Source organism: Schistocerca piceifrons, chromosome 8 (assembly GCF_021461385.2).
Source record: "Schistocerca piceifrons isolate TAMUIC-IGC-003096 chromosome 8, iqSchPice1.1, whole genome shotgun sequence".
In the NCBI taxonomy this organism is placed as follows: domain Eukaryota; kingdom Metazoa; phylum Arthropoda; class Insecta; order Orthoptera; family Acrididae; genus Schistocerca; species Schistocerca piceifrons.
Genome location: NC_060145.1, coordinates 330,602,292 through 330,621,316, shown reverse-complemented (window position 1 = coordinate 330,621,316; position 19,025 = coordinate 330,602,292). Strand labels below are relative to the sequence as shown.

General features: G+C 46.9%; 1 protein-coding gene across 1 annotated transcript in view; it reads left to right on the top strand.

The window, feature by feature from the left end:
* The first annotated feature begins 6,848 nt into the window (after positions 1-6,848).
* Positions 6,849-19,025, top strand: part of LOC124712326 (vicilin-like seed storage protein At2g18540) — a 49,264-nt gene continuing 37,087 nt past the window's right edge. The window contains exon 1 of the mRNA XM_047242620.1: positions 6,849-6,940. Within this exon, the coding sequence (XP_047098576.1) occupies positions 6,849-6,940 (92 nt within the window). The remainder of the gene's footprint in view (positions 6,941-19,025) is intronic.

The window sequence follows — 19,025 nt, the reverse complement described above, 5'->3', positions numbered from 1 at the left end:
GACACAATATAAAATTCTGTCACCGAATGTTCTCTGTGGCCTGATACAGGGCGAAGAGCTTGGCTGTAAATACTGAGCAGTGTGCTGTAAGCCAATATTGAAAGACACAGGCACCAATGACGAAAGCACACCCGACCCCACGGTCAGTCTGAGAGCCATCAGTGTATACAAAGATACTATTGCGAAGTTCCATGCAAAGGTCATGAAACCAAAGACGATAAAGCGAGGCTGAAGTAGAGGAAGCGAATGAAGAGCAAGGTTAACACTGGCCGCTTCACAAAGCCAAGGTGGTGAAGGGTTCACACCCACTGGGAAAGTTGCAGGTAGTCTGCAGTTAAGCCGCCGTAGCAAGTGCCGAAAGCGGACTCCAGGATGTAACAGAGACGATGGATGCACCCCATACTGGTGATCAAAGGAATCATTGAAGAAGGAGGCATAGGATGGCTGGCCACACATGGCAGACAAACAGCATGCATACCTACTGAGGAGAGAAAGTCACAGTGGTAGGACAGTGATAGTTCAGCAGCTTTAGCATACAGATTCTCAATCGGGCCAGTGAAAACAGCGACAGTGGCCAAACAAATGCCATGATTGTGACTAGTGTTGAGATGGCATAAGAGAGATGGACATGCAGAAACACAAACAAAGCACCCGTAGTCGAGTTTCTAACGGACAAGAGACCGGTACAAATGGAGGAGGGTGGATCGATCGGCACCCAAGAAGTACCATTGAGAACACGTAGGGCACTGAGGAACTGTGTTCATTGATGATGACTTCATGATCTTGCCTCAGGGCCAAGATATCCAACTTCATTCCTTCGCAACATCAACACCTTCTCCCTCATATGGTTCACCCAGTGTGCCACCTTCCTAGACGTTGACCTCTTCCTCTCTGATGGCTCCATCTGCACCTATGTGCACATTAGACACACTGACCAACCCAAATTTCGACAGCTGTACTCCCTTTCACACCAAAAAATCCCTCCTATACAGCCTGGCCTCCCAGCGACAGCATATCTGCAGTGACAAGAACTCCTTTGCTCAGTATGCTGAGGGTCTCATCTAGGCCTTCACAGACAGTCACTACCCCAAAGACCCAGTCTGTAGACAGATCTCCCATGCCAAATCCCCTCATACCCCCAATCCTCCCACCACCCCAAGAACTGACCACAAAGAAGTGCCTCCTTTGTCACACAGTTCCACCGCAGACTGAAAAACTGAATCACATCCTTCACCAGTGCTTTGATTACCTATCATAATGCACTGAAATGAGGGACATCCTACCCATGATTCTTCCCATCCCTCCTAAAGTGGTGTTACATCACCCACCCAACACCCACAATGCCCTATTCCATTCCTATCCCACTCCCAATTGCAGTACCTTGGCACAAGAAGGATCGTATCATTGTGGAAGACCCAGGTGCAAGACCTGCCCAGTCCACCCACTCAGCACTCATATTCCAGTCCTGTCACAAATTTATCCTACCCCATGGGGAGATTGGCCACCTGTGAAATCAGAAATGTCATTTATCAGCTCTGCTCCAAACATTGAGCAACTTTTTATATTGGTACAACCACCAATCAGCTGTCCACAACGAGGGCCACTGCTAAACTATGGCCAAGAGGAAAGTAGACCATCCTGTGGTACAACATGGAACTGAGCATAATATGCTTGATTTCAATGGCTGCTTCACTACTCAAACCATCTGGATCCCCCCTCTAACACCAGCTTTTCTGAACTGCGCAGATGGAAGTTATATTTGAAACACATTCTCCACATACTTAATTATCCTGGCCTCAACCTACTGTAACATGTTGTCCCCATGTCCTCAACCCAACAGTTTCCACCCTGTCTGTCATATCACCTTCTGCCCATTGTTGTCTCCCACCATCTATGTTTGCCACCCCTCCCTACGCACCTGCCCATCTTTCCCTGGTACTTTTCCTTTCTTGCTCCTTTTTCATCACCTCCCTGCACCACAGCCTCCTGACACTGTGTCTGATGGCATTCTAGTCCCTGCACACTCCGCCAGAGAGCGTTCCTCTCTCCCTTCAACCATACACTGCTATCCCTTTACCTTCCCCGCCGCCTCCAGATTGCTGCTTCCATTCCACGTGACAGTTGCATTCTAGTCCGAGCTGCCAGAGTTGGTGGTCATATGTGCGTGAGGTGAGCGTACTTGTGTGTATGAATGGTATGTTTCTCTTTTGTTGATGAAGACTGTGGCTTTGTGTAAGTTGTCTTTTAATTGTTCCTGTCTGTAACTTATCGTGTCTTCTTTACAGTAAGTTGCAATCTATCTTTTCCTAGATGGTTTACCCAATGTTAGGTGTATTTTGGCCATGGTCACGGCTGGTTATCATCACTAACCAGCACAGTGTGCCAAACCCTGTCTCTACGGCATCACTTAGGAAGTTGACACAACAGCAGTCAGCAGCACCTCAGAGTATTTTGCCTTGCACACCAGTAGGAATAGTTTTTCTCATGGCTGGCTTTGCCAAGAATCTCAATTCTTAGGGAATGTCATCTGCACCAGGGTGCCTCTTTTTTTTTTTCATTTCATCTTTTTTTTTCAATACCATTATCATCACATACACATTATAGAGAATAAAATACAGAGTTGTCAATATGTCAACTGCTACAGGTTTGAATGCTGTCAATCACTAACTTACTCATTAAAACTGTTGCAAGTACTTAGGTCCAATACCACCTGATACTCTTTCAGGGCTAACATTATTTTCAGGAGAGGCTCAGTGTTTATGTAAGGTAGGAGTATATGTTTCAAGTAACCGAGTTTTCTGATGGACAATATGTAACACTGTACAAAAACACTAAGTGTCTGATAGTAAGTCTCTCATTCCCATTAGATAGGGAAGATGATGTTTACAGATCCATACAATATTTACCGGAAGTGTATTCATGAGTGATGGGAAGGAAGAGGGTTAAAGGATGGGTCAACCCCCCTTCCTCCATGAAAAAAGAACCCAGTTAAAGAAAAAGACAAAAGGAAAAGCCAGACTGATCAAAATATTGACAAAACTGAGTACGTAAATGGATTTAGAAATGGAATATGAAATGTAAGGTCAATCATGACAGGGGGAATGCAACAACTTTGAGAAGAACTGGGTAAATATCAATGCCTAGTGACAGCAATCCAAGAAACGAGACTTCCTGAGGGTGGTTTTTTTTTTTTTTTTTTTTTTTTTTTTTTTTTTTTTTTTTTTGTGGGGGGGGGGGGGGGGGGGCGCTCAACTACTGAGGCCATTAGCGCCAAGTCACAAATGTAAGTGCACATATAATCTGGTAAAACTCAAGGGGGGGGGGGGGGGGGGTACACCAGAAAGTTCTTACAAAGACACAGATAAAATAATTAAAAGAGTTAGATGTCTTTGGACAAGTCCGTCAGAGTAATAAAACGAAGAACACGAGCAGCTGCTCGAGCGTCATCAGCTAAAATTTCCTGTAACGTAGATGGCAGAGATAGCACAACACGAGATTGATTAAAACGGGGACACGACAATAAAACATGGCGCACTGTCAATGCATGACCACAAGGGCACTGCGGGGCGGGGTCACCGGATAGCAGGTAGCGGTGGCTAAACTGGCAATGCCCAATCCGTAACCTAGCCAAAAGGACCTCCTCTCGCCAAGATGGTCAGGAGGAGGTTGTCCAAGCTGTTGGGAACGGTTTTATGGCCCGGAGCTTATTTTCTTGAAGTGACGACCAAGTATCCCACCATAACGACACAAGCCTCTTACAAACAACCCCACTAATGTCAGATGATGGGACACAAAGGGAGGCTGGCTGAGGCAGGAGGACTGCAGCCTTGGCCGCAGCTTCAGCAGCCTCATTCCCAGGCACTCCTGGGAACCCACGTAAAGCTAACAGGAGAGCCATCATCAGCAAAAGAATAGAGGGATTACTGGATCTGTTGCACCAAGGGATGGACCGGATATGGAGCTCCAAGGCTCTGAAGAGGACTGAGTGAATCAGAGCAGAGTACATACGGAGAAGGGCAGTGGCGGAGGACATACTGAACAGCCTGATTGAGAGCAAAAAGCTTGGCCATAAAGCTGGAACACTGGTCGAGGAGCTGGTATTTAAAGGTGATGTCCCCGGCGACAAAGGCACAGCCGACACCATCATCAGTTTTGGAGCAATCAGTATAAATAAAGGTGTTACTGGCAAGTCGCGCACGAAGTTCGACAAACCGTGAGCAATACACTGCATCCGGAGTACCCTCCTTTGGGAGCGAGCTGAGGTCAAGATGAATGTGAACCAGAGCCTGGAGCCAAGGTCGTGTCAGGCTCTCACCCTCTCTGAAGGTGGTAGGGAGGGCAAAATCCAATTGTCGAAGCAGGCGACGAAAGCGGACTCCAGGGGGCATCAGGGCAGACGCATACAACCCATACTGACGGTCGAGAGAATCGGCAAAGAAGGACTGATAAGAGGGGTGGTCGGGCATTGACAACAGCCGGCAGGCATACCGACAAAGCAGTATGTCGCGCCGTAGGTCAATGGTAATACAGCAACTTCAGCATAAAGACTCTCGACGGGACTAGTGTAGAATGCTCCGGTCGCAAGACGTAACCCCCAATGGTGGATGGAGTTGAGACGGCGTAAGAGGGATGGCCGAGCAGACGAGTCTCCCATAATCCAGCTTTGATCGGACTATGGACCGATACAAGCAAAGCAGGACAGTGCGATCCGCTCCCCAAGATGAACCACTAAGAACTCTGAGGACATTAAGGGAACGTGTACAACGGGCAGCCAAATAAGAGACGTGCGGAGACCAACAAAGTTTCCTGTCCAGTGTGAGCCCTAGAAACTTAGTTGTTTCCACGAATGGGAGAACAACGGGACCGAGATGTAAGGATGGCGGAAGGAACGCTTTATATCGCCAAAAGTTGATGCAAACCGTCTTCTCTTCAGAGAACCGGAAGCCATTAGCCACACTCCACAAGTATAGGCTGTCAAGACAACGCTGAAGGCAGCGCTCCAGGAGGCATGTTCTCTGGGCACTGCAGTAGATCGCAAAGTCATCGACAAAAAGAGAGCCTGAGATGTTAGGTGGAATGCAATCCACAATTGGATTGATCGCTATGGCAAAAAGGGCTACGCTCAAAACGGAGCCCTGAGGCACTCCGTTCTCCTGGCGAAAGACGTCTGACAATGCAGAACCCACACGTACCCTAAACATTAAAAATGAATCAATAAAAAGGGGCAGGCGACCACATAGGCCCCACCTGTGCATAGTGCGGAGGATACCTCCTCTCCAACACATATGGTAAGCCTTCTCCAAATCAAAGAACACAGCTACCATTTGGCGCTTTCACAAAAAGTTGTTCATGATGAACGTTGACAAGGTCACAAGGTGGTCAACAGCGGAGCGGCGTTGACGAAAGCCGCATTGAACATCGATAAGTAGCCGTCGAGATTCAAGAATCCAAACCAACCGAGCGTTAACCATGCGCTTCATCACCTTACAGACACAGCTTGTAAGAGAAATGGGGCGGTAACTAGAAGGAAGGTGTCTATCCTTCCCGGGCTTGGGTATGGGAACAACAACGGCCTCACGCCAATGTATGGGGACCTGACCTTCGGTCCAGACGTGATTATAGGTATGAAGAAGAAAGCATTTGCCTGCCGGAGAAAGGTGTTTCATCATCTGAACGTGAATGGCATCTGGCCCCAGAGCAGAGGACCAGGACAGTGCAAGTGCACGTTCAAGTTCCCGCATGGTAAAGGGGGCATTATAATCTTGCAGATTCAGCGAATGGAAGGAAGGTCGCCGAGCCTCTTCTGTCTCTTTTCTGGGAAGGAATGCAGGGTGGTAATGGGCGGAGCTTGAAACCTCCGCGAAGAAGCGGCCAAGGCGTTGGAGACATCCACAAGGTCCAAAAGTACCTCATTACCTGAAGTCAGGCCAGGTATCGAGGAGTGGGCCTTAATGCCCGACAGCCGGCGCAGGAGTAAAACTGTTAAAGGAGCTTGTGAAAGCGGCCCAACAAGCTTTTTTGCTGTCTTTGATGACTGCGCAACCAGGTGCATCATGTCAGCCCGACTAACTGTGGATGACAATGGAGTGTAGACAGTACAAATAGAAAAAGTAAAGGCAGGAAGAGTAATACGGACAGCTATTGCTTGGAGTGGGGTGGTCAATGGGATGGGATGGTAATAGACATCGTCCCGAACGAGCAACATGATCCCACCAAGAGCTTGAATACCGTCCACAGGGGTGAGGTCAGATCGCTCGGAGGTATAGTGGGTAAAAGCGATACGGTCAGTTTGGTGTAACTACACTTCCTGGAGACCAATGACAAGCAGACAGTGCAGACGGAGGAGCAGTTTTAATTCCTCCCGATTAGATCGAATACCTCTTAGGTTTCAATGTAACATAGCCATTGCGAATCAGAGAAAGGGGGAATGAAACGGGTGAAGAGCTAGTCACCTCGACGGCCGCGGAGGGCCAGGTTTTGAGGGAACATCGCTACAATCGTCGGGAGGCGGATCCTGTTCCATTGAGTCGTCACCAGTTGCGGCCACATTCCTGGGTTGCGCAGGAGAGGCACCATCATCCGCCGACGACAGGCCAGCTGAGCGCCTGGCAGCGGAGCGTCCCTGCGAAACTGAGGACAGCTGGGAGCAGCGACTGTCTGATGGAACATCGGACAAAACACTCCGGGGTGGAGAGGGGGATAGAGACTACTTCTTTGAGGCCTTCTTGGAAGACCGACGAGTCACAGGGATGGTGGGCTGTGGGGGCTGGACCCGAAGAAAGTCCTCACGCTCGGGGTCCTTTTTGGAGCACCGGACCTCGGAAGCCGGGGTCCGTAATGTTTCCCCGATGGCGGCGGCGGCAGAGGAGGAGGAGGAGGAGGAGGAGGAGGAAGGGTGGCCCCTGGGGCAGAGGGGGCAGGGGCCGGCCGCGAGGGAGGAGTATTTGGAAGGGAGGGATTTGGGAGGCAGAGGCATAGACCCCGGATGGGGTGAAGAGGTGGAGGGGGGGACAGGATAGGGGCGAGGATACTGCGGAAGGAGTGGACACGACCGAAGCAAACGATGTTGTCAACATCACGGGATGGAGGCGGTAATATTTCTTCCTGGCCTCAGAATAAGACAGACGGTCCAAGGTTTTCAATTCTTGTATCTATTTCTCCTTCTGATATGCAGGGCAGTTGAAAGATCTAGGCGAGTGGAGGGCAAGACAATTGACGCACCGAGGTGGTGGGGTGCATGTATGTCCCTCACGAAGAGGACGTCCACAATCGCCACAAAGGGGCTCAGCTTCACACCATGATGGCATGTGCCCGAAGCGCAAACATCGAAAGCATCGCATAGGATGCAGGACGTAAAGTCGCACGTCGCACTGGTAGCACATCACCTTTACCTTTTACGGGAGAACATCCCCTCGGAAGCGAGGATAAAGGCCCCAGTGTCGACGCGATGGTCTTTGGGGCCGCACTGGACTCGCCGGACGAAATGCACGCCACGGCGCTACAGGTTGGCCCTGAGCTCCTCATCAGATTGCAGCAGGAGGTCCCGATGGAAAATAACCCCCTGCGTCCTATTGAGCACCAGATGTGGGACAATGGACACTGGGATGTCCCCTAGTCGGTTGCATGCCTGGAGCGCCAACGACTGTATAGCGGAGGTGGTCTTTATGAGAATGGACTCCAAACGCATTTTACTAAGAGCCTCGATGTCTCCCAAGACAGGGTGTATACATGGACAAGGAAAAAAAATTCCCGGATTTCCTGGTTGAAAGTACACTTTGTCCCGGGTGAAAATACACTTTTTCTGTTTTAAGTGACACTATACTTTTCCTCGGCACTGTAAAACTTATCAATCCTTAGAATGTTCATGGTTTTCTACACAGACATAGAATTTGCCGGCACTTTAGAAAATGAAACCCAGGGTGGAAAAAAAAATACACTTTGGAACGATCTATGATGTGCAGCAACATGTACGCTGCATTTTTTCGTGTTACGGGAGTATAAATTCGAATTCCATCAAACAGTGCATATTACATTCCGAAGCAATGAAATCGAGATTGCGATGCTCTTTTGTAAGCCATTCCTGGCTCATGTCACGTGATCTCTCCAGCTGATGACAGCATAGGCCACATGATGTAGTCAACCAATAGCAAGATCACTCTTAAGTAGCGTGAACACACAAAAAAGAAAAATTAATGGTTTAAATTAAAATACATAGTGTTGCTACAAGAAAAACAAAGCTTTCACACACAATATTGGTCTCGAATGTTTAATAAGCTGCAAGAGAAGCTAAGCTTCCACATATAATGCTGATCTTTTTTGCGTGTGTTACACTTTAAGATACATCACACAAATGTGCCAGTAAAATTTTTAATAACAATGTAAATGTCTTATCTTCTGGGCTCGAAATTCTTCTAGATGGTTGTCCTCAAAGAGTTGATTTTTAAATGAGAGTCAAACGCTCTGCGATTGAAGAAATTCATCGTACATTCTCGCACATAGTTCATCTTGCGTAAAACGAAATTTACTTCGAAAGTAACACATTTCAAGCCACCATTCGCTGTTAGAAATTGGTTCGTTTCAGCAGTTTCCAGAGAGCGCCAGATAACAGGCGTCACTGCACCAGCAAATCTATGATGACGCAGGAAGCCCGCATCTTCGAACGTGTAAAACTTTAAAATATCTTGCATTATGTCATAAAAGAAACAAGACATCAAAGGATACTTCAAGAGCATCGGAATTTCGTGAACCATACTAAAATGCATAATTCGGCTTAAAGTGCACAACGGTTATATCCAGATTCGGAAGTAAATTTTCTTGAGAACCAGTACTGTATTATCTCGTGTTTGGTTCTTTATTATGGCATAATGCCATACGAGCTAGAAGATGGAAAACGTGCACTTGAAATGCAGCGAACAGTTGAAACAAGCCAGCAGTGTGAAATTAAACACTTCGTTTCAAATAAATTGACTGCCTCTGCGCAAAAGACTAATAAAAGCCAAATCACTTTAGCAAACTGACAAAAATAACTTCATTGTTCTGCAAGGCGATTAATGCTTGACTGTCAGAAAGGTGGAAATAAAACCTGAAACTAACAACATATTTTAGCCTTCCGCAATTATGTGAATGTATTTTAATTCATTTGGTAGCTCCCGGCCACAGAAATCCGTTTTGTTTTCATTTAATGTGAGAGCAATAAACAAAGAGAAACAGAAAAATCACTAAACATAAACAGAGGTCACGTGGAGACTACCCACCTCCCCACTACAACTCAGACTGCTCTCTGCATCAGCCCCAGATCTACGATATTTCCGAACCGGAGACATTTAGATAGTGGTGCCCAGTCACACAGCTGTAGCCAGAAGCGGGAGTAGGTACTACTCATACGTGACTCAACTGCGCATGCGCAAGAGCTGGCCCGCAACTGCTCAAATGAATCTAATGTAAACAGCTGTCACGTCACGCTCATCGGAAGCAATTTGTTGTTAGGAAGCACTGCATATTCTTTCTAAAGCCTTTGACACACTTTGGTTGGCAGACGCTTGTATGAGCACTGTGTTTTGTTGTTGTATATGGCGCATTTCCTTTGCGACTTAGTTTCATTTTCGTGTTCCCCCCCCCCCCCCCTTCTCGTTCATGTTTTGTTGCTGCAGTATTATTCTGCAGAAGCGGGATACAATAATATCCTTCGTTAGAGTATTGGTTCTTACCAGTCAAAATGACAAAAATTTAACTGGTAACTAAAACAATGAAAAATTTCCGGAATTATAAAAAAATCCCGCGTTTTTTCCGGTTTTCTCCCGGACGAAAAAATTCCCGGGTCGTATACACCCTAGAAGATATCCTCGATATGCTGTACAGAGATCATGGGCATAGAGGTGGCGAACGTCCCCCCATCAGTCCGAGAACAGACTAAATAGCGGGGGGAGTACCGCCCCAAGCCGGCGGGCCTGTCCTTCCTCCCAGGGAGTGGCCAAGAGGGAAAAGGCGGAAATACCAGAACCAGAGACAGAACCTTTCCTCTTAGAAGACGCGGCCGCAGAGCAACCTGATGCATGTTGACGTTTCATCTGCGAAACGTCCGCCCCGATACCACCCACTCCGACCAGGGGCTCTCCCCACGGGCGCCACCCCGCCTCAGCAAGGGCCACCTGGCAGGACAATCATTGCCGGGAGTTCTGATGCCCCAGGTAGACGGGCATCTACTCCTTGGCTTACGTGGGGCAGGTGCAGTTCAGGTATCGGCAGTACGATCCCTGTGTTGTCAGGGGGCTACAACCTAGAGGGTACATGACGATCCCAACACAACAGGCTGGCTACCATGCTGGATTTCGGGTGACATGGAAAGTCCATCATGATCGTAGGTGCAGATGGGGACGCACTATGGGCGTAACTTGTGCAACCCATCAGGTGTTTAGGCCCAAATTGATGAACAGTGGGTGCAGTTACAATGCCGTTACGATGATGAGTGCCAGGGTCTTAGTGCACTGAGGACCGGTGATACACCACGTAAGGTGCCTTTCCCCAAAAGGCTCATACTTCTGTAGAATTTTGAAAAAATGGAGGTCAAATCCCAATGGGGACCATCACATTGAAGGCCGAAATGGTTGAAACTCCTTTTAGCCACCTCTTACGACAGGCAGGAATACCTCAGGCCTATTCTTACCCCGGACCCGCATGGGGGTTTCCTGAGGGTGTTATGAAGATTGGAGATACCCAGATGCCCTTTGACAGCAGTGAGCAAAGTCAGGCCTGGACTTCGGGGGTTAGATTTTCTGTCCACAAAAAATGATATTGGGTGTCAACAAATGGGCTCCAGCATTTGCTGGATGATTTTAAACAATAAACCACATAAGATCTGCCTAGTGAGATGTCACGCTCCATCAGAGGATGCTGATGAGGAAACAAAGAAAGATTTCTGCCTTGAACTAGAGAATGTAGTAGACACTACAAAGACATTCAGTTCACTTGATAATGGGAAACTTCAACGCCCAAGTGGGAAGAGAAGTACAGTATCGTCCAACAATTGGTCTTGATAGTGCTGAAGAAATCCTGAAAATATTGACAAGGACAAGTTGGAAGATGTAGAAGTGAGACAATGCTATCAAGATAAAATTGCAGAAAACCTCACAATATCAGAGAACCCTCCACTTTCAAAGACACATGGTTGGTGTTGAGGAATGCAGTGTTACAGGGTGCAAGAGGAGAACTTGCTTGCCTTCCAAAACACAGAAGTAAACCTTGGTTCACTGGAGAATGTCGAGAATCTGTTGGGATGAGATCAGTGAAGAGGATACAGTGGTTAGAAAAACTCTCAGAAGAAGCAAGGGTGAAGTGAGGCACAACATGGACAAACTCATGAGAAAGAAGAAACAGGAACACCATCAAAGACTGTTGAAAGCAGCAGAAGAAGCAAGGTCATCTCGCTCGTTTTTCCAGGCCTCAAGATTTGACAGAGGTGTCTACCGACAGTGTACACTGGTTCTAATGAATGAGACGGGTGAAGTGGTACTGCCAGAAGAGCAGGCAAACCTATTTAAAAACATTTTGGGAACCTATCGAAGTGGGACATTTTGTTAACGGTGAAAACTTAGACGGGAGCCCATTTTGATAGAGTAGAGGTCCCTGAACCATCAGAGGAAGAAATCAGTGTTGCCTTAAAACTACTCAAGAACAACAAGGCCCCAGGAAGTAGTGGTATCACAGCTGAGATGCTTCGCTTGGGAGGCCAACCCCAGATGGATGCATTGACACGATTAATATCCACCATCTGGGTAGCAAAAATAATTCCTGAAGAATGTAAGGGAGCAAATATATGTCCCATTTTCAAGAAGGGTGATGCTACCCAAGTATCCAACTACCGAGGAATTTCACTTCTTGAAATTGGATACAAAGTCTTTACAACTCAGCTGCTAAACCAAATGAAACCACTGGTTGAAGGCATTAATTGTGGGCACATATCAACGTGAGTTTGTCCCCAGACGGTCTACCATTGACCACATATTTACTTTGAGGCAGTTGATAGAAAAATTCTATGAGTTCAATCGGGAAACCAGAGAAATGGAGATGGTGGGAGCAGACACAATTCTGGTATTTGCTGATGATGATGTGATCCTTGGCGACACACTAGAGCAAATGTGTGCTGATACTTCCCGATTCCTCCAAAATGCAAAGGAAATTGGGCTGGGGGTGGATGAGGACAAAACTAAAAATATCTTGGAGTATCACATTGTCGAGTTCTCCCTCCTTCCACTGTTACAGATGGGAATACCTTAGAACAAGTTGAAGAGTTCAAGTACCTGGGCTCAATAATAACCAACAAAAGTGAAGTGATGAAAGAAGTACATTAACGCATACTGAGTGCTAATCATGTGTTCTTTAGTCTGAACAACCTTTTTAAATCTTGTCTGATATCTCAGAAGAACAAAGTCCATCTGTAGATGGCAATGGTGAGGCTACTACTTTTAAACAGTTGTGAAACTTGGGCAACATTAGCAACAACAGAAGATTCAATATGTGCATTTGAAAGAAAGGTACTTTGGAAGATCTACGGACTCGTCTACAATAACATGGAAGGTAAATGGGAAAGAAGAAAGAAGTTTTGGAAAGCTACACATTGGACAAATATTGGGACAGAGGCGACTACAATGGTTTGGTCACATCTTACGAGTGGACGAATCCCTTACTGAGAGAGTCCTCCACTCTCAACCCAAGGGAAAACATCTGAGGGGGACGCCCAAAAACGCAACGGAAAGATCGAGTGGTGATGATCGCTCAAGAAGTGGAACTGGCGGCCATGGAGGATGATGCTAAAGGCCGAAAAAGATGGAATGCCATCTGCAGCAAATACCTCCTCTACGATCCTTTCATTGGGATTTTTGTGTTTGTAATGTTTTTTTTCTCCCTATTGTTCTTCTGCTGTAGGCCTCAAAGGCTTGTTAATGCAATAAATGATGATGATGATGATTTATTTTTGACCAGAAACAATAACAACACGCATCACTTCTTAATGTGTTTTTAGTCTATGCTGAAGGGTGTTAATGTAGTAGTCTGGAACTGAGGGGAAGCATGCAGATCTACAGACTGCAGGTTCTTTGAAGACTACTTCACACATCATCTCATCTAGAGGCATGTTTTCTTGCGAATCATTAAAGGCCACAAGACAAACTTGTTTGGACAATTTGGAACTTTTCTTTAAGGCTTCTGGTGTCTTTGATCAGCTATTGAAGCTTTATTTCAGGTCAGTGTGCATCCCTTTTCTTTTCTTTGTATTTTGATACAGCAAGATGAGTAATCTTCATTTGGTTGGTTAATTGGTTGGTTGGCTGGCTGGCTGGCTGCACGAGATAGTCCATCTGAAGTTCGTGATAACAGCCAGAAAGTGGACTGAATTGTGATAGTATGCTGGAATGATAGTACTACAGCACTGAAAGCCGTATTGGTATCCGAGATAAAAGTAATTGGAAGAGGTAAAACTATACATGCCAAGCCAGTCTGCAGACCCAAGAGCTGGCGAGTGTCCACAAGGGCTCATTAGCATCATAGCCAGAAACAGCTCCCCCCACATCTGAACCTTACTGTCCTGATGTGGGGGTTAGCCAATAATGGAATGAATAAAAAATAAATAATTTCTTCTATCCATAATCACAAAAGAGAAATTACTAAAAATGTAATAAGCACCAGCAGTAGACAATAATAAAATGTCAGAAATAGTTAAAATAGTAAAATTAGGTGAGAGGAATAATTAGGTCATTCACTGGGTTGGCCTAGTTGGATGCGACCCCCCCCCTCCCCCCTAGCGCAGCTTGCAGAGGGAGGATTCCCTTTCACAATAGTCCCAGATCATTATGATTATGATTAATTTGTTAAAGGCAGGAATAGAACCCGCTCTTTCGGAGGAAGCATAAAAGCCTGTTCAACTCATTTTTTGTCACCAGCTAGTATCAAGAATAAGAAATCCTTACAGTTTTGCTATCATCAGAATGTTACACGCCAGGGACTTGCTAATACAATAACCTAGAGTGTGGCAAAAAGAGAGTTTAACCAAATCTGAAAGTAATTAACAGCAGAGTAAAAGAGGGGTGAGCAGGGCTTCTGGCAATGGAGCTGGACATAAAACAGCCCCCGGGCCCACCATGCAGCAGAGGATATCCGAACTCCAACTACCCCACCCCCTTCCTGAAACTAGTTTAATACATTAGACCAGAGAATAAAAACAACTTTTTTGAAGAAAGCTAAGAACCAATGGAAATGGCTACACATGTTCTCTCATTAGAGGCAAACAATCCTAAAGACAATGTTTGGCATGTAGAGGCTGGAGGAGGGTGCAAGCCACCAGGATGTGAGCTACTATCTGTGAGGATCCGCAACCACAACAGGAGGGGGGAGGGTGTGATTCATTGCATAAGATGCAACTATAGATTAATCTGGTACAACCAACTGATTGATTGAGAGGGTTTATGGGACCAAATGGCGAGGTCATCAGTCTCGCAATTTCAAAGTTACTCACAGATGAAAGAGGCTATGCTAAAATGAACAGATCCAGTCAGGAGAGTCAAATTATAAAATAATGAAGTTAAAACACACACAGTAAAAAGCATAGAAGTTGGGGCCAAATCCACAAACTGGAAGAAAAGGAGTGATCTTTCCATGGGGGAGCGGGCATCGGGTCCCAGACTAAGAAAGCATCCTGTCCCTGCTCCAGCAATAAAGCAAAACCACTTTCATGCAGGACACTGAGGACCAGTTCAACCATCTGTGAATCATCTGCTGATATTAAAAATATGGAATCTGGAAGACTAAGTACAGAGGGTCAACAGAAGGGGACATTCCACCAATATATGAAATACCATCAGTTTGGCTCCACAATCACATTGAAGGGGTGGTTCACTATGCAAGAGGAAACAATGGGTGAGTGTGATGTGACTAATGTGTAGATGGCATAAAACAATGGACTCCTTCCAAGCGGAGTGGAAGGAAGAGCACCAAACTGCCACAAAGAGAGATTTCACACAGACCAACATATCCGCAGCTGGAATCAGGATAGCCAAACGGTCAGACACTTCATTCCCTGGGATGCCCACATGACTCGGGACCCAGAGAGACATCCAAGCAAGCAGTACGGACAAGGCCAGAGAGAGGGTCATGGGGTGATGAGAGTAGGCTCGGTCAATGGCCTGCAGGCTACTCATTATGTTGGTACATACTAAAACACTGTGCAATGAGGCCCTGTTAATAGCTAGCAGCTCTGCTGTGAACACACTACCTGATCCCAGCAATAAATGGTGTTCTAAGCCAGTAAGAGACGTGAAAGGGTATCCTTCCTTATCTATCATCTTAGAACCATCAGTGTAGAAGATAACAGCACCCTGGAACTCTTCAAGGTTGAAACACAGAAGATGCCAGAAGACCATAGGGGCAACAGAGACCTTAGGAATCTGGACTAGGTCTGTCCTAATCCATGGTCTAGGCAGCATCCAAGGGGGGTGAGGGAGGAAATACATGGCACACATTCCAATAAGTGAACATGTAGATTCCAACAGAGGGAAGTGAGACGCATTCCAACCGGCAGTCCCAAGTATAGGAAGTTATCAGGAGGGAGACATCTCCAATTTGCAAAGAGGACAGGGTACACGAGATGGTAAGGAAATCAGCGAATGGAGATGGCATAAGAAACCACAACAGTGAACGGGGCAGCCAAGTGCTTTCAGAGTGGAAGAAGCCGATGAGCCATAAACCTGACTCCATAATCTAGTCTGGACAAGACCAGAGCATGGTAATGACGACGAGTAGCATGGCCTGCACCCCACGATGTGTGGGCCAGGAGGTGGACTGCATTAAGCTTCCACATACATGTAGTCTTTAGGGGGTGAATATGGGGCAGACATGTCAGCTTTTTATTGAAAATAAGGCACAAGAAACGTGACTATAGTACAACATCTAGGAGGTAGTTGGCTAAATAAAGTTCTGGGGAGGAGTGTACTATGGGTCAATGACGAAAATGCATAACATGCATTTTGGAGGGAGAAATCTGAAACCTAGGGAGGCGGCCCACGCAGAGGCCCGCCGTATTGCGCCTTAGAGCCAGCACTCAGCAGATGCGATCGAGTGGGAGCTGCAGCAGATGCAAAAATCTGTCGACATACAATGCCAGGATAACCAAAGACCCAACAGAGATTACAAGCCCATTGTCAGCTATGAGGAAGAGTGTGACACTTAACACAGAACCCAGTGGGATACTGTTCTCCTGAATATGAGGAGTGCTGTGTGAAGTACCAACTCGAATCCGGAAGAGCAGGTAGGATAAAACATCGTGAATAAAAATCAGACAGGTGCCGTGAAAGGCCCAGTCATGGGGGGTAACTAAAATGTGATGGCGACAAGCTGAGACGTATGCCTTATGTAGGTCAAAGAAGACCGTGACAGGGTGCCGACATTCAGTAAAAGCCAGTTGAATGGCTGCTTCCAATCAGAGTAAATAGTCAGTTGGAGAGTGTTTTTCCTGGAAGCTACACTGAGGTGGGACAAACACCCCGACATTTGAGTACCCATCATAATAGGGAACTAACAGTCCTCTCGAGCAGTTTACAAAATACGTTCATCAGGCTAATCAGACAGTAGGTGTCAAGAGATGTTGCGTTCTTCCCAAGCTTCCACCCCGTGAGGGGGAGGCACCCGTCATCCAAATGTGGTTGAAGAGCGCAAGTAGATGTTGCCTCTAGGTAATGTCCAAGTGTTGGATTATCTGGTTGTGGATGGAATCCGGGCATCGGGCAGTGTCATGGGAAGAGGCGAGAGCCTGCAACAATTCCCATCCAGTGAAGGGTTCATTATAGGGTTCACCTTGGTCGGTGTTGAGACAGAAAGAGGGGGGAAGAGAGGGGTGCCTGCATTGTTAACTCGGCTTTTCCCCCAGATAGCAAAATAGGAAGAGGACACTAATGCTGTCATAAGTGTGTCATGAGGTGTTCTTTAAGGACTAATGGATCAGTACACAGAGCACCTTTGAGAATAAGACCCTGGGCAATTGACTGTTGCTGGTGGCCCAGTATGCTATGGAGCTTGGACCAAACCTGCAATAAAGAGGTATACATCCACAGGGAGGACACAGTGCCCAGCATTCCTTTTTACTCTGCTCCATTAGGTAGCAAGCCTTAGCATGGGGATGCTTAAAAACGAGGAAGTTGGTTTGTGAAGGATGTTGTTTGAATTGCTGCAGTAACCGCTGGTGGTCCTGGTTAGCAAGCTATGTCCTTGGTACTCCATGGTACAGTCGATGACTAGGGGAATCTGGAGATAGGGGGACAGCAGTGCCAGCAGCACGAAGAATAGTGGCAGATACACCCTGCACGACCACATCAATGCATTCGAGAGAAAGGTGTCTAATTGCTCAGCAGACATATATAAAGACCCATTGGCCCTTCATGTTGCCGAAAGTCTGTGCCTGTCTGCCTGGCAGCAGCAGGAGAACGGTTGGTTGTTTGAGGTTAAAGGGACCAAACAGCAAGGTCATCAGTCCCTTGTTTCAAATAGACTCCATTCTGCTAACGGGACATCTCAGTATAGTCAGAAAAATAAAACGGATAAAGGGGAAACGTAAAAGGGCAGTCACGTTGTCATTAGTAAAAACAAATGAGGGAAGTTGGCAAGAGAACGAACCCAACACTATGCTGAAGCAGCATAGGCAAGACCACCTGTGACTTAAAAGGTACAACTGCTATAATGCAGAAAGTACGTATGGGAATAGAAAAACTAACCAAGCCTTAAAAAGAAGGGGTAAAAACAGAGTAAAAGGGAAAGAAAAGAGGATTCCGGTCAGGGAGGTGAATCGGGAATCTCTGAACACTGCCTACAGTGGGAGAAACCCAAACACTCACCGCCCTGCCCCAATACCAGAGGGAGATTAAAAACTTTAAAACTGAGAATAAAAACCACTCTCCCGGAGGAAACCTAGAACCAGAGAGACCATCCGGGAATCATCAGCCAACATCAAAGGTAAAGTGTGGGGGAGTCTGTACTTAGCACGCAGAGCCAAAAGAAGAGGGCATTCAACCAAAATGTGGGCCACTGACTGGAAGGCTCCACAACCACATAGCGGGGGTGGCTCATCACGCAAAAGGAAACCATGGGTCAGCCTGGTATGGCCAATGCGGAGACGACACAGTGTGGTCGAGTCCTTGCGGGAGAGGCTAAAGGAAGAACGCCATGGGCCTGTATTCACCTTAATGGCACGAAGTTTATTAGACAGTGGAGTAGCCTCCCACGAATTGGCCCATGACTGTGCAAAGTGGGATTTGATGTGAAGCCGTAAATCCGCTGCAGGAGGGGTTACAGAAAACGGGGGGTAAGTAACTGCTCCCCCAGCCAAACGATCAGCGAGCTCATTACCCGGGATACCCACATGGCCCGGGACCCATAAGAAGTCAATGGAACAAGCAGCACGGTGAAGATCAGCGAGATGGTCATGGATGGCAGAGACCAAGGGATGGCGCGAAAAACACCGGTCAATAGCAAGAAGGCCACTCATCGAGTCCGTACATAACAAAACGCGGTTGTGTTGGGATTGTTTAATAAAGGTAAGGGCCCGGGAAATTGCCATCAATTCCGCAGTAAACACCCCACATGAGGGTGGCAGTAGATGATTTTCCGTTCCAACGAAGGACGTGAAGGCATACCCAACATGATCAGCAGATTTAGAGCCATCAGTGTAAAAAACAACAGCATCCCGAAACTCCCATAAAATTTGGCGGAAAAAGGAACGGAACACCACCGGGGGGATGGAATCTTTCGGACCGCGGCGGAGATCCATCCGAATTCGAGGCCGAGGAACTAACCAAGGAGGGGTGGAGGGGAGGGAGCGAGGAAGACAGGACAAAGAAGGAAGCCGAAAATCACGGGTAAGAGACGCAAGGCGCAGCCCAACCGGTAAACCCGCCCGAGGGCGGGAGTCAGGCGGGCGACGTCCATGGTCTGGGAATAGGATAGAATAGGAAGGATGAGCGGGAGAAGAACGGATAGTAAGGGCATAA